The sequence below is a fragment of the Miscanthus floridulus genome, chromosome 1, assembly GCF_019320115.1.
Source record: "Miscanthus floridulus cultivar M001 chromosome 1, ASM1932011v1, whole genome shotgun sequence".
In the NCBI taxonomy this organism is placed as follows: Eukaryota; Viridiplantae; Streptophyta; class Magnoliopsida; order Poales; family Poaceae; genus Miscanthus; species Miscanthus floridulus.
In genome coordinates, this window is record NC_089580.1 from 136337676 (window position 1) to 136350066 (window position 12391).

Here is a 12391-nt window from a genome sequence, read left to right on the forward strand (position 1 = left end):
CGCCATGTATAGTTGTCCAAACGGGCCAGGCCCGCTGGGCCGACACGGGCCCGGTACGAAAAAGCACAGCCCTGGCCCGGTGCGGCACGGCAGGCCTCGTGCCCGTGCCTGGCCCGACCCGACGTCGTGCCCGTGCCTGGGCCGCCACACCGGCCCGTAGTGCCGGCCCAGGCACGGCACGGAAATTGGGCCAGCACGACGCGGCCCGATAATTCCTGGCCATTGGATGACTCAGGGGATTTCTTAGCCATCGGATGAGAGTATATAATGACCAAAACCCTAACTCCTAATTCCCAAATCAGTTCCTGTAGACTCCTCCCTGTGGTCGTATCTCCTGTCCTCCCCATGCTCGACTCCTCCTGCCCCGGCGGTCCCCATGGCGGCTCCTCCTCCTCCTCCTGTACTCCCCATGGCGGCTCGACGGCGTGGCGACCTCGTCGTGGCGGCACGAACTCCCTTCTCCAGTACTCCCATGGCCGCTCGACCAGGGGCGCATCCGTGCGAGATCTGCAGCGGCGGCGCAACAACGGTGAGCCTAGGCGCAGGATCCGCAATGCTCCTTCGCTGGAATGGTGGGACGGGATCTTTGGGCACCCCCTCTCGCTCTGGGGTGCGTTCTCGAGGGGATCTCGTCGCCGGACGCGGAAAGGCCGTTTTTTCCCTTCCCCTTTTCTGTTTCTTTCCCTTGTTCCTCGCTGGCAGCCATGGGCGACGACGGTGGTGGCGCACTGCTGCCGCGGCCGCGCCGGGAAGGAGGCGAGGCCTAGTTCGCTGTTGCATTTTTTCCTTCTGAGATGAGATTTCTTTACTGTTACCTGCTGCGGCTCGCTCTCGTGTCATCTCATCTCCATGTGGCATCTGGGCACTTGCTTCGCCTCCCACAGCTACAACGGCTGCACAGAGGCGGCGGCGTGCGTCCGCGCGGCGTGCTGCTGCTGCTCCACAGCGCGACAGCGGCGCTCCACGACGCGCGGCTGCTGTTCGACGGTGCGGCGGCGGTGCTCGAGCTGGTATGGTGGGCTGCCGTGCCCATCGGCACGGCACGGCACGGCTAAAAGGCCGTAGTGCCGTGCCTGGGCCAAGACGGCGGCACGGCAGCACTATCAGGCACGGCATGGCTAAGCTGCCGTGCCGCATAGTGCCGTGCCTGGCCGTGTCCGTGCCAGTGCCGTGCCGTGCGGCCTGGTTGGCCATGTATAGCGCCATGGTCTCGTCAGCGTGGATCCAACAATGGCTCTGCTGGCCTCTATGGGCCTCTGAGTCTCTGACCGGGAAAAAATGGTTGCAAAAATCAGCTTGTATGTACATTTCAACTTCACTTGACCGTACCGCAAAACTTGTCGCACGATTCATCATAGGCACAATGTGTCCCCGACAGAGAAGAGGTGACCTGGACATTCACGGTAGAGCTAGACACGCTCAAGCAGATATTACTGTTAGAATTTAATAAACCAGTCTATAATTGCCCCGGCCAGTAGTTTCAAGAATGATAGAGTTCATAGATAAATCTATTAATCTGGGATCACGTACCTAATAGAAATGGCTTGCTCTTGCTCTTTCTAATCTGTTCAAATTCTAGATATTTTTATCTATCCACTTGTAAGTTGTAATACACTTGTGAGGAAAAAAAAAAGTAATGTACTCCCTAAGAACGTTTTATGGATAGCCCCTAAACTATTTTTTTCTGCTCAATCTACCCCTCTGGAACTTTCAGTTAGTCCAATGTAATCTTTACTAATTAAGATTTGTCCCTCTGTTTCTCCATGCGCAGTTGATTTTTAAGTTCAAAATTTGCAGGGGGGCAGAGAACATTGTAATTTATCTTAAAACGCATTATGAAATTTCATCATTATTTTTTATAGCTTAGATATCTAATAATGGAAAAATTATATGAAAAATAATAATGAAAATTCATCATAAGTTATGATATTCTCTATCACTATAAAAAATTTAAACTTAGAGCTCAACTTTGTACATGGAGAATTAAAAAAAGACAAAATCTTATTAAGTGGTAGAATTGACCATTTAAAAGAACTGGAGGTGTAAATGCAACACAAGATTAGTCCGGAGGGTTATCTGGACGTTTTTCTGTGGTGTGTGTAGGGGGGGTAATTTTTCTCTCCCAATACTTCTTTAGTTACCCAATTATTCTATATATTTTTTCCATCCCTAATATAGTTTTTCGCTTTTGCATCACACTTGCATATGTGTTTAAAATGCTTTTGCATCCCCAATACTTCTTTAGTTACCAAATGAGCCGGTCACATTGCACACGCCCTAAAGCGTATTGTCTTTATTATTTTTACTTAATTCTTTCGACAAAGAATCTATTATTTGTTTACTGGTCACTAAATTAAACGAGGATAATTTAGGGGACAAGGTTTCACTAGCTAGTAAGAGCATCTTCAGTATGGACCCTGTTTGACCTTACTCTATTCTTTCGTGCCAAACAAAAAAATATATAAATCCAATATGGTCCCGACTTAAGTCCCTACTTTATGGAGCCCCAAATCACCCCCCTCAGCCGCCCCATCTGATCTAAGGGGTGCGTAGGGAGCTCCCTACTTCTTCATGAGATATTTTTCCCTGCACCAACTCACCCCTGCGTCTATTTTTTTCATCTCGACTATCACCCGCGTGGCGCTCTATTCCCCTCCCCTGGTGCAGCTCCCCCAGTGAAGCGCCTTGACCCAGCGCACAGTCCCGTCTTTATTGGCGAGACCCATTCAATGTGTGCTCTTATCCTGCCGACGAGTGCTCGACACCCCCTCCCCCGGCAACTCCCCTCCTCGTGCCTCAATGCTGCTCGCATGGCCGAATGACGAATATGTTTCATATGACAGTTTCGATTGGAATGATCCGAGGGCCCTGATTTAAGGGGGAGTAGATGCAAATAAAAAAGAACCTCAAGAGTAAGGGAACCCTCAAATCAAAAGTTGGGGACTTGATTTGAGGGTTCCTGATGGAGTTGCTCTAAGAAGCACTAAATTACTTAGGTCTTGTTTGCATCCATGGGACTAATAACTAGCTGACTAATTTTTGGCCCCTAAAGGATCCAAACAGATGGTCTAATCTTCACAGGTATTCAATCTACAATACTTCTGTGCAAGAACATTTTCAGGAAGGAGAGTTTGCTCAAGTTACGCTAAGAGCAAAGTTAAAACATAAACCCTTCATTAGTCAATGGCTAGAAGCATATGTGTAATCTTGTTTATTTCCTTTGTAGCTTTCTTTGTTTCTTGAACTGGTTTTGGATGTATCCTCTTGTGTTTTAATATATCTCCAGTAGGGGGCAATCCCTCCTGTTCTATTAAAAAAACTGGCATAGAAGCCTATGAAGTGATGGTGCCAGATAGCAAGTGAATATGAGAAAAATACGAAGTACAATGGGAGAAAAGCAGTACCATATAATAATAATGAAAAACTTTTGTAGCGGTTGCAACTTGAAGCTACAGTGAACATGTACGTAGTCTTTGTTCCCCTATACGAGAGAATTCCTTATTTGATACTGGGAAAATGAGTCGTTCCTTTCTTGACCCTGAAATTTTCTTCGTTCCCTATTTGACATTCACTTCAACTTTCATCCCTAATTTGACACTACCGTCAAATCCGTTAGCTAACGGTGTTAACTGGCTGTTAAAAAGACGTTTTTGCCCCTAGAAAAAAAGCGGCGAAGCAAATTTGAGAGGGAAAAAAAACCTGCGCCCGCCTCTGATGCATGCGCCCAGCTGCAAAAAAAAAAAGGTGCAGGTTTTTTTTCCTCTCAAATTTGCTTCGCTGCTTTTTTTCTAGGGGCAAAAACGTCTTTTTAACAGCCAGTTAACACCGTTAGCTAACGGATTTGACGGTAGTGTCAAATTAGGGATGAAAGTTGAAGTGAGTGTCAAATAGGGAACGAAGAAAATTTCAGGGCCAAGAAAGGAACGACTCATTTTTCCAGTGTCAAATAAGGAATTCTCTCATATATTTTACTCTATATGTTCTAAATTATAGGTTGTTCTGGCTTTTAGATATGTACTATATCTAAACACATAGAGTTTACTGTATATGTACGAATTATAATTTGAAATGAAAGGAGTACCATCAATACGCACTGTCAGGTGAAAACTGCAAACAAAAGGAGTACAACACACCCTTTTCAAAGTACAAAAGTAGAGCCTGATTTGCAACCTGCGAGAGCGAGGGCCCTAAATGCTCTGTCGATCAACTTGCATAGCTCAATAGCTGCATGTGGTAAACGCGCTGTGGACCTCCTAATCCCAATCCCAGCAGTCATCTCATCTCTCGTCAGACACACAAGCAACACACTGTTGGTTGATGAATACGCTACGTCTGGTGCTCAAACGCAGCACTCCTTTTGGTGTTTTCAAGGACCATGTCCGTGACAAGGAGGTGACACAAATATCCTGTTGTAGTTTGACGTGTCACAGTTCACATCTATGCCTGAATTCTGAAAACACTTGGCGGCTGCCTCGAACTCTCAAGATATCAAACTGAATTACTGAAAGGAAGTTCAATTCTCGTATGAAACGGGAAGAGTTCACCGTTTCGAAATGGAGCCTCAGATTTACAGCAATTAGTAAAGGAAAAAGTCCATATTACTCCCTTCAAGTTTGGCATATGTCTAAATAACCCCCAAACTAACATTTGTTCAATTTACTCCCTCCAACTATTTAAGTCGGTGCAACCAACACCTTAAAGAGATTTTTCTTTTTTGTTTCTCTTTGTACAAATTATATTTTAGTTTCAAATTTTGTGAGGTGATAAAGGACATTATGTTTTGTGTTAGAAAAAATGCACTATGATTTTTTCATCATTCAGCCTGTTCGCTTGTTGGTTTCAGCCAGCCCAAACCAGTCAGCCAACAGTGTTTTCCTCTCACAACAAACCAGCACCAGCCAGCCTAAACCAGCTCAGAAACCAACCAGCGAACAGGCCGATTATGTCTTATACGATATTGTATCTCTAGTGTTAATTTTATTATTAAATTTCCTAAGCTATCAAAATAGTGGCAAAAGGTTAAGATATATTTTTCTAACATAACTTATGATGTTCTCTATCATATCACAAAAGTTGATATTAAGACTCAACTAATACGTGGAAAAACAAAAATAACAAATCATGTTAAGGGGTAAACTAGACCAACTGAAATAGTTGTAGGGAATAAATTGAACCAAATATAAGTTATGGACTTATGCCAAATCTGAGGGGAGTAATTTGGACTTTTTTTTCATTAGTAAACAATACATCGACAGGTAGAACGAGGTAGGGTGTCATCAATTGGGTGATATATGGACTGACGACTCTATGTATCAGCGATTCTGAACACGTATCATCGCAACTCACGCCCTGTCTTGCCGGCCAAGCCCTGACGACGACGAGGAGCCACCGCCGCCACCGCCAGTGCCACCGCCTTGATGGCCGAAACCCCCTCTGCCTCCCATTGCCATGTGATGCTGCTGATGTTGCTGCTGCTGTGGCGGCGGCGGCGGCGGCTGCTGCTGCTGTTGCGGCGAGCCGTACATGGGCTGCCCCATCATCATCATCATGCCGGCAGCGCCGGGCGCGCCGTACCCGGCGTACCCGCCGGCATTGGCGGCGCCTCTGGGCACCTCGCCCTGCTGCTGCTGCTGGTGCTGCTGCGGGGCGGCGGAGCCCGAGGCGCCGGCGGACGCGGCGGCCCTCTCGCCCTCGATCTCGCGGAACTTGTGGAGGTAGTGCTTGAGCGGCTCGACGTAGTCCTCGAAGCCGAGCGTGGTCATGGCCCAAAGCAGGTCGTCGCCGTTGATGGTCTTGCGCTTCTCGCGCTGGCACTTGTCGGAGGCCTCCCCCGTGATGAAGGAGATGAACTCGGAGACGCACTCTTGCACCGTCTCCTTGGCGTCCTTGCTGATCTTGGCGTTGGCCGGCAGCGCCTTCTTCATGATCCGGCTCACGTTGGCGATCGGCAGGAACCGGTCCTGCTCCCGCGGCGACGACAGCTCGCCGCCCGCGTTGCTCGGCCCTCCGGAGTCGTTGTCCGAGTCCGGCATCGATGGCTGGCCGAGCCTGCCGTCCCTCCCTGGATGCTGGAGCTCCCTCCTCCTCTAGTCCTCTGCCTCAGCTCAAGGCCACCGAGGAAGCTGATGATGCATCACCAGGGACACCACCTGGGATGGATGCGAGAGGAGAACAGGAGCAACGAAAAGGAGGGAGGGAAATTTGGCGAGAGTGTGTTGACAAAGAGATTTGGATTTGAAGCTGGAGGAGAAGAGAAGAGCGAGCAAGAGCAATGGAGGGTTGTGGGGAATAGGCGGGTCCGTCGGATCGCGCGGATAAGAACGCATCCAGCTGTGAACGTGGTGCGCGCCTCCCGCCGTTCGTTTGCTGATAAGTGTGTGCCACCTGGCGATTCCGCCTCCGTGGATGCTCGCCACGTAGGATCCATCCAGGCCGTCGCAGTGGGCCCGGGAACACGTGGGACGGCGCCTGGTCCGTGAGGTGCGCAAGTGGCCCGGTTTGCCACCTAGGACACTGCACTCAGTGCAGGTGAGACTGAGAGCCCACCACCACCAGAAGATGAATCGAGGAAACAGGAAAGCACCCAAAAAAAAACCATTCGGGTTTCTGATGCAGATTGAATTATAAAGCTCAATTTACTACACAAGGTAATGTTTGTTGTTTGGAAACACGTCCTGCTCTGAATTTCTTGGTTCCAACATACAACAGGGTAACTGGATACACTATTCCAGTTTCCAGTAGTCTAGCGCTATACACATCAAGCTAGACCCGGCATAATTTACAACAAACAATCTGGCCATCTCTAGGTTCTAGCTGACTAGCCTAACCATTCCTTCAGGCCAGACCTTACACTTCCCATGACTCTGCATAATAAGCTACAGTATCATACAAGAGTTAGGGCATCAGTGACAATCTCTCACGTGGGACCCTACATCAACTCTCTTACAATCTACATAAGCGGGATCCTATTCGAACTCTCTTGCAATCTACATCCATCTCATCACGCTGGGCTTCCTTCAGCTGTGCCATCGCTGTTGCCTTTCACATCAACATCAGTCTTTCCATTCTCGGCAGTACCATTCTTGCTTGAATTGGCATCATCAACTTTGGTGTTTTCATTGTGCTCAGCATCTTCAGCCTTATTATTGCTGCCACCATCTGCTTGACTTTGTTCCGCATTTATATCGCTTTCTTTTGCTTCGCCGTCTCCATCACCATGGATTTCTACATTTGCACTGTTCTCATTATGGTTAGCTTCATGAGCTTTGTCATCTTCTGTGTGTTCTACACGTTCATTATTTCCATGATTGACAGACTCTTCAGCTTCACAACAGTTGACAGCTTCTGCATTGCTACCAACATTCCCAATCTTAATTTTTTCATTTCTACCATCTTCAGTGTCGTCTTCTCCATTGCTAGCGCCTTTCACATTGCCATCTTTTGACCCTTCTAGGGTTTCAACATCGTTGTTCTTCATCATCTCAGCCTCAACATTGTTTGAATCTTGTAGTTGTGAGGTACAATCACTGTTTGCAATGGGTGAAAGTGCAACCTTTTCACCATTGCCATCCTTAGTTATGTTTGTATTCTTTGCATCAGTGTCAGCTTTGTGGCCTTCTGAACCTTCAGCAGCATAACAGCTGTTTCTCTTGAAAGCAGACTCCACAGAAGCCCCACCACCAATACATGTTTTGTTAGTACTGTCATTTGCATTCTTTAGACTGCCTTTAGTGTTGCTATCTCGACCAGCTTGAAGTACATTTTGCCTGTTGATACCCGATTCAACTGTTTGAACTTGTGCCATCTCCTTGGCAGCTTGCTCAGCTCTAGCCTTCGCCTCTGCTGCTTCCGACTCTTCCAATTCCTTCTTCTCTGCCTCGTCTGCTAGCCTAAAGAGCTCCTCTTCTATAAGGCACCTTATTAATGGCTTTCTCTCAAACAGATCCTTGCCAAAGTATTTGTCTGAAGATATGAAAGCAAGTCAGAAAGCTCAACCAGCTAAAAAGCAATGAACGTTCAGGCTTCATAGATGCCTTCACTCAAAACACGACCAAACATATCTGCAAGGATCAGATATAGAAGGCCTCTGGAAAGGTAAGCAATGACATACCGACTTCTTTTACAACATCTCCAAAGGTCATCTGAAAAAGGCGAACAGAAAAGAAACAGACAAATGTTAACTATAGGATGAATATCACAAAACAATTATTGTATCTTATAACTCAACAACACAACACGCAAGTTAAAGATAAATGATGTACAATGTATCTCACCGTGGCAAAGTCCGCGGTATCCAAGATAAGAAAGACAGCTTCCCTCAGCTCATCCTTACTTGGTTTGATTGCCTGTTTTCGAGGTTTTGTGTCTCCTTTAGACTCCTGTTTACCTTCAATGGAAAAAGAATACAGCGTTTTCACAATGAGGAACTAGTGGTCATCCAACCTGTTAGAAGATCATTAAGCTTTCATAATCATGTAAGAAAAAAGATATCGTAGGAACACCTAAGCAACCAGTTGATCACAAGAGGCAGTGGTGGGTGGTGTTGAAGACTGGTTTCAAGTTTCATTCTCCTTCAAACAAAAAATACACAGTTTTTCCTTCTACCTCAGCAAAACTAGCTATTACTTGAAAGTTTAAACCGGTCTATAGTTAAAACCAATTCTGTTGAAGTTCTGTAGTCAATATAATATAAGTACTATCAACTACACAATCCTTTGTTAGGCAAGCACACAGATTACTGTATTTATGTTGCTCATGTGTTTCTTTCTCTAAAAAAGTACTTTCCAGGCCATGCACTTGAATTATTTCATACATTTGAATGTTCTTGATTTGTACAAGCTCTTTTACTCTAACCTAATAATTCATATCCATAAACATTTGATTATGAACCCCTGTATCAAATGAAGCACTTAAACTCCACTCTACATGAATGATCCTTTCTGGAATAAGTATACACCATATAAATCTCTTTGTAGTTATAGTAGTAGTTTAGTAAAGAACTTTTGCAGATTCTTCTGGGCTCTAAACATTGTTGCCTGACTTTGAAGGATGCTGTGGAACATGTTCTAGTTTCTTTGTTACCAATTCAGAAATAAAAAGATTAATTTACTACAGGTCTCTTAATAAAAAAATTGATCAAGAAGAGAGAAATTCCCTTGATCACCACACCATTAGTGCCTCTGCTATAGGTCCCTCGGTGGATGGATAAAGTATAGGTGGTCAGTTACACCACCACATTATAAAGTTATCTAGGGTACCTTTTCCAGCCACAATAGCAATAAATCAATAAAAACCAGTCCAAGCAAATATTATTCAATGCGCATTCCTGAATATTAAACATAGCTTTCTTTGTTTTAAGTGTTTTATCCACATGTAGATAAACAGCACATGCAGGCACAGGTGCATAAGTAGCAGCAAGTCATCCAGAAGCATACCACACAATTTGACTTTGCAATCTTCCTTAGGAGTTGCTTTTTTCTTGGTTATATAAGACATTTTCCTTTTTAAAGCCTTCACGTCAGTACTGTCACCCGCAGCAGCTGTAACAAACTTTGTAGGTGGTGTGATTATTATTACTTGTTCATCTGTAGGAATTGGCGCTTCGCTGAGTGATGCTCCATCTAAATTCTCTGACACAGAGTCATTTATCCTCTCAGAAGGCTCAAAGTTGGTCTGTTCATTTGGGAATCCATTCTTACTATCAGCACATGAATATTTGTTGTCCATCAAATCACAGTCAGAATGTTTTCCTCTATCCTCCACACCCTTCCTCTCGTCTGCTTCCTCTTCACCTTCTCGTTTCTTTTTCTGGGTAGTCCAAAATAAATAATTATATAAAGTAAAAGTAATTTATGCTAAGGAAAAGGCTGGAAGATTTTGCAGACCATGCTATATATAAAACCCTAATAATCATAATATCTTCAAATAAATTAGGAACTTTTGTGATGCTAAGGAAAAGGCTGGAAGCATACAAACATAATTCTAAACGAATGTGTAAAGACAGTTTACCTTTGAAGGTTTACCAGTAGACAAATTTTCATCTTCTTTTACACGCCTTCTTTTCTTGAATTTCTACAATAGACAAGACACATGAAAAAGAATTACAGCACCAATGATGATAGGGCAGTAGCTTAAGTTACGAAGTTAAAACAACAACATCTGCTATCATTTCTAGATAAGTGTTCTAAAAAATTGTTATGGCCAAAGTAAGCTGCAGTTTAGGACCTTATCAGAGTTTATGCCATCACCAGAACAGTGATCCTTAATGAATTCCATCAGATACAATACCAGTTCCTCCTGAAAAAGAAACAAAATTGTTTTGTAATGTGCACCATCAGGCAGGTGAGAATAGAAAATTCAAGTTTTAAGCTGGACCAACCTTCCTATTAGCTCTTGAGCCAATGACATCAAATGAACGACACAGTTCGATTAGCGTATCTCTTTTACAGCTCTTGAGCTTCTCCAGTAGCTCTGCCCGTGATTTTTCCTGTTATCAAGTCAATACCATCTCCAGTATCAAAGATGCTGTAACACAATAATAGACAAGAAAACACACTGATTCAGTACCACCAAGCTGTTACCAAATCACAACATACCTCTTGATCGTGACAATCATGCTCAATGAGTTGGAGAATTTGCTCTCTTAAGTCAGTTACCTGGTACGGTTAACCAAACTAGGAGTTATTCCATAGGATTGAAGACAATCTACAACCATCTAACTCGATCCACATTTAGCAAACAAATATACTGCATGCTCAATTCCTAGATTTGGTTCAGTGCTACAATAAAGAAGCATATCCATCTAATTCACAGCTTCAGCATCTGTTTATACCATGCCAGTGAGAATCATTAAGACAGTGATTAGTTTTTACATGCTGAGGGAACAATTAGGTGCTTCCAGTGATGGCCCAAGCATCACTAATCTATCAATGCTTAAATAAGTGCAGAAAGTTGCATCAATACAGCTATCAGTTAGCATGTCATGGGCACCTACTCAATGAATGAGCCAGACCTCGTTTCAGTGGCTGGTAAAGTTTCCTTCGCCTAAAAGACCAAACAATTAGCATGCATACATGAGGAACAAGCTAATGCGCCTTGTGGGAGTTGCTAGTCTATCTTTAACTTCTTAATGTTTTTCATGCAATTACGCAAAAGCAATACATTAACGAGATGTGAACGCCAAGGCCCTCCAAGGCCATGGAACTGAGCAGTCCATATAAATGGTTGAATCTGATTCAAATAAAGACAAGCCACAGCCCACAAGTAAGGAAATTCAGCTTGACATCTCTGTACCAGCAAAAAACCCACCGATTCTTTCTCAACGAAGACCCAATTAGGCTGCTTCATCATCTTAGTCTCTGAAGCAACCTACAAAATGGCAAAGAAAACATAGCAACCATCAGGGGCGGACCAGTAAAGGACATGAGCGTACACATGTAAACACTATAATTTCTGCAAGGCAATCGAAGTTAGTAGCTATAATGAATGCATATACACCTGTAATTAGGTCAGATTCGAACACAAATAGTAAGATAGGGTTTGGGTGCACGGTTTCGCACAACTTGCAGGGAAGGAGGGCGTACCTGGTGGTGCTCGACGCCGGCGAAGGGGCCGAAGAAGATCTGGGCACCTGGCGGAGGCTGCAGCGACGGCCCCTCTGAGAGAGAGAGCGCACGCTGTGGTGGTGATTGGAAGAAGAGAAGGCAGGTTGCGGGTCCGGGTAGGGCCTGCCTGAGTCGCCGTCGATCTGACTTGGCGCGCTGCCTGTCGTCTGCTCCGCCCGGCCGAAGCTCACCGTGCCGTCAATCCCGGATAAGGCTCGCCTAGGCCAGCTGCCGCTTGCTGCTCCAGCCTCCAGGCGCCGTCGGAACTCGGCCTTGCGCGGGCAAGGTCGGCCAGCGGCACGCTCGAGAGTCGAGACAGTGCGGAGGGGAGCGGACTGCGGGAGGAGACACCGGGGAAGGGGAGGGATAGTATTTAACTATTTACCGTTGGCACTCCACTTACGACTCGACCTTGTAGAATTGCCACGTAAACCGTTTTTTTTTTTTGAAAACCCGCCACGTAAACCGTTAACATTGTACTACCTCTGAGTGAGAAAATGGAATTTTGACCTCACGGCAAGTGGCTTTCGCTAAAATACCATAAGTGTGTGGGCTTTGCTGGAATGCTTCTATGAAACGGGTGCACAACGCTAATCGCCATTTCACGATTTTAAATAACTTTGAAATTTTTTTAGCCCAATTTGTTTACCTGCTCTGATCGTTTGACCCCTGCCTCCATTACCTTATCCCCTCGTCCTCTTTCTCCCCCATTACGAACCGAAGTCTCTCCGTCTCTGTCTCACCCGGCGGAGAGATCTCTTGGCCGGGAGCACGACGCCGGCGGCCGC

At 45.3% G+C, this 12391-nt stretch overlaps 2 protein-coding genes across 3 annotated transcripts; both read right to left on the reverse strand.

Annotated features, from left to right (window-relative positions):
- Positions 1-4158: 4158 nt before the first annotated feature.
- LOC136542175 (nuclear transcription factor Y subunit B-8-like) lies at positions 4159-6303 on the reverse strand. Its single transcript, XM_066534500.1, has one exon. The coding sequence runs from the start codon at positions 6030-6032 to the stop codon at positions 5343-5345; it is 690 nt and encodes a 229-aa protein (XP_066390597.1). The 5' UTR covers positions 6033-6303; the 3' UTR covers positions 4159-5342.
- A 313-nt stretch (positions 6304-6616) lies between these two features.
- LOC136542165 (DEK domain-containing chromatin-associated protein 4-like) lies at positions 6617-11951 on the reverse strand. 2 transcript variants are annotated; one of them, XM_066534478.1, is made up of 10 exons: positions 11583-11951; positions 11308-11367; positions 10596-10655; positions 10379-10486; positions 10225-10296; positions 10009-10071; positions 9435-9807; positions 8274-8386; positions 8111-8141; positions 6617-7962 (listed from the first exon to the last, which is right to left on the reverse strand). In XM_066534478.1, the coding sequence occupies exons 2-10, from the start codon at positions 11347-11349 to the stop codon at positions 7001-7003; spliced, it is 1824 nt and encodes a 607-aa protein (XP_066390575.1). In that variant the 5' UTR covers positions 11350-11367; positions 11583-11951; the 3' UTR covers positions 6617-7000. The 2 variants fall into 2 exon arrangements, with proteins under 2 accessions (XP_066390575.1, XP_066390583.1); XM_066534486.1 differs by lacking the exon at positions 10596-10655 and having other exon boundaries at positions 10379-10524.
- Positions 11952-12391: the final 440 nt, after the last annotated feature.

Excerpts from the sequence above, each read along its gene's own strand:
- LOC136542165 (XM_066534478.1), bottom strand. The coding sequence starts at position 11,349 with ATGATGAAGCAGCCTAATTGGGTCTTCGTTGAGAAAGAATCG. Across the intron at positions 10,487-10,595 it reads ATGATTGTCACGATCAAGAG|GAAAAATCACGGGCAGAGCT; the intron begins GTATGTTGTGAT and ends ACTTGATAACAG. Across the intron at positions 10,297-10,378 it reads GCTCAAGAGCTAATAGGAAG|GAGGAACTGGTATTGTATCT; the intron begins GTTGGTCCAGCT and ends TTTCTTTTTCAG.
- LOC136542175 (XM_066534500.1), bottom strand. The coding sequence starts at position 6,032 with ATGCCGGACTCGGACAACGACTCCGGAGGGCCGAGCAACGCGGGCGGC.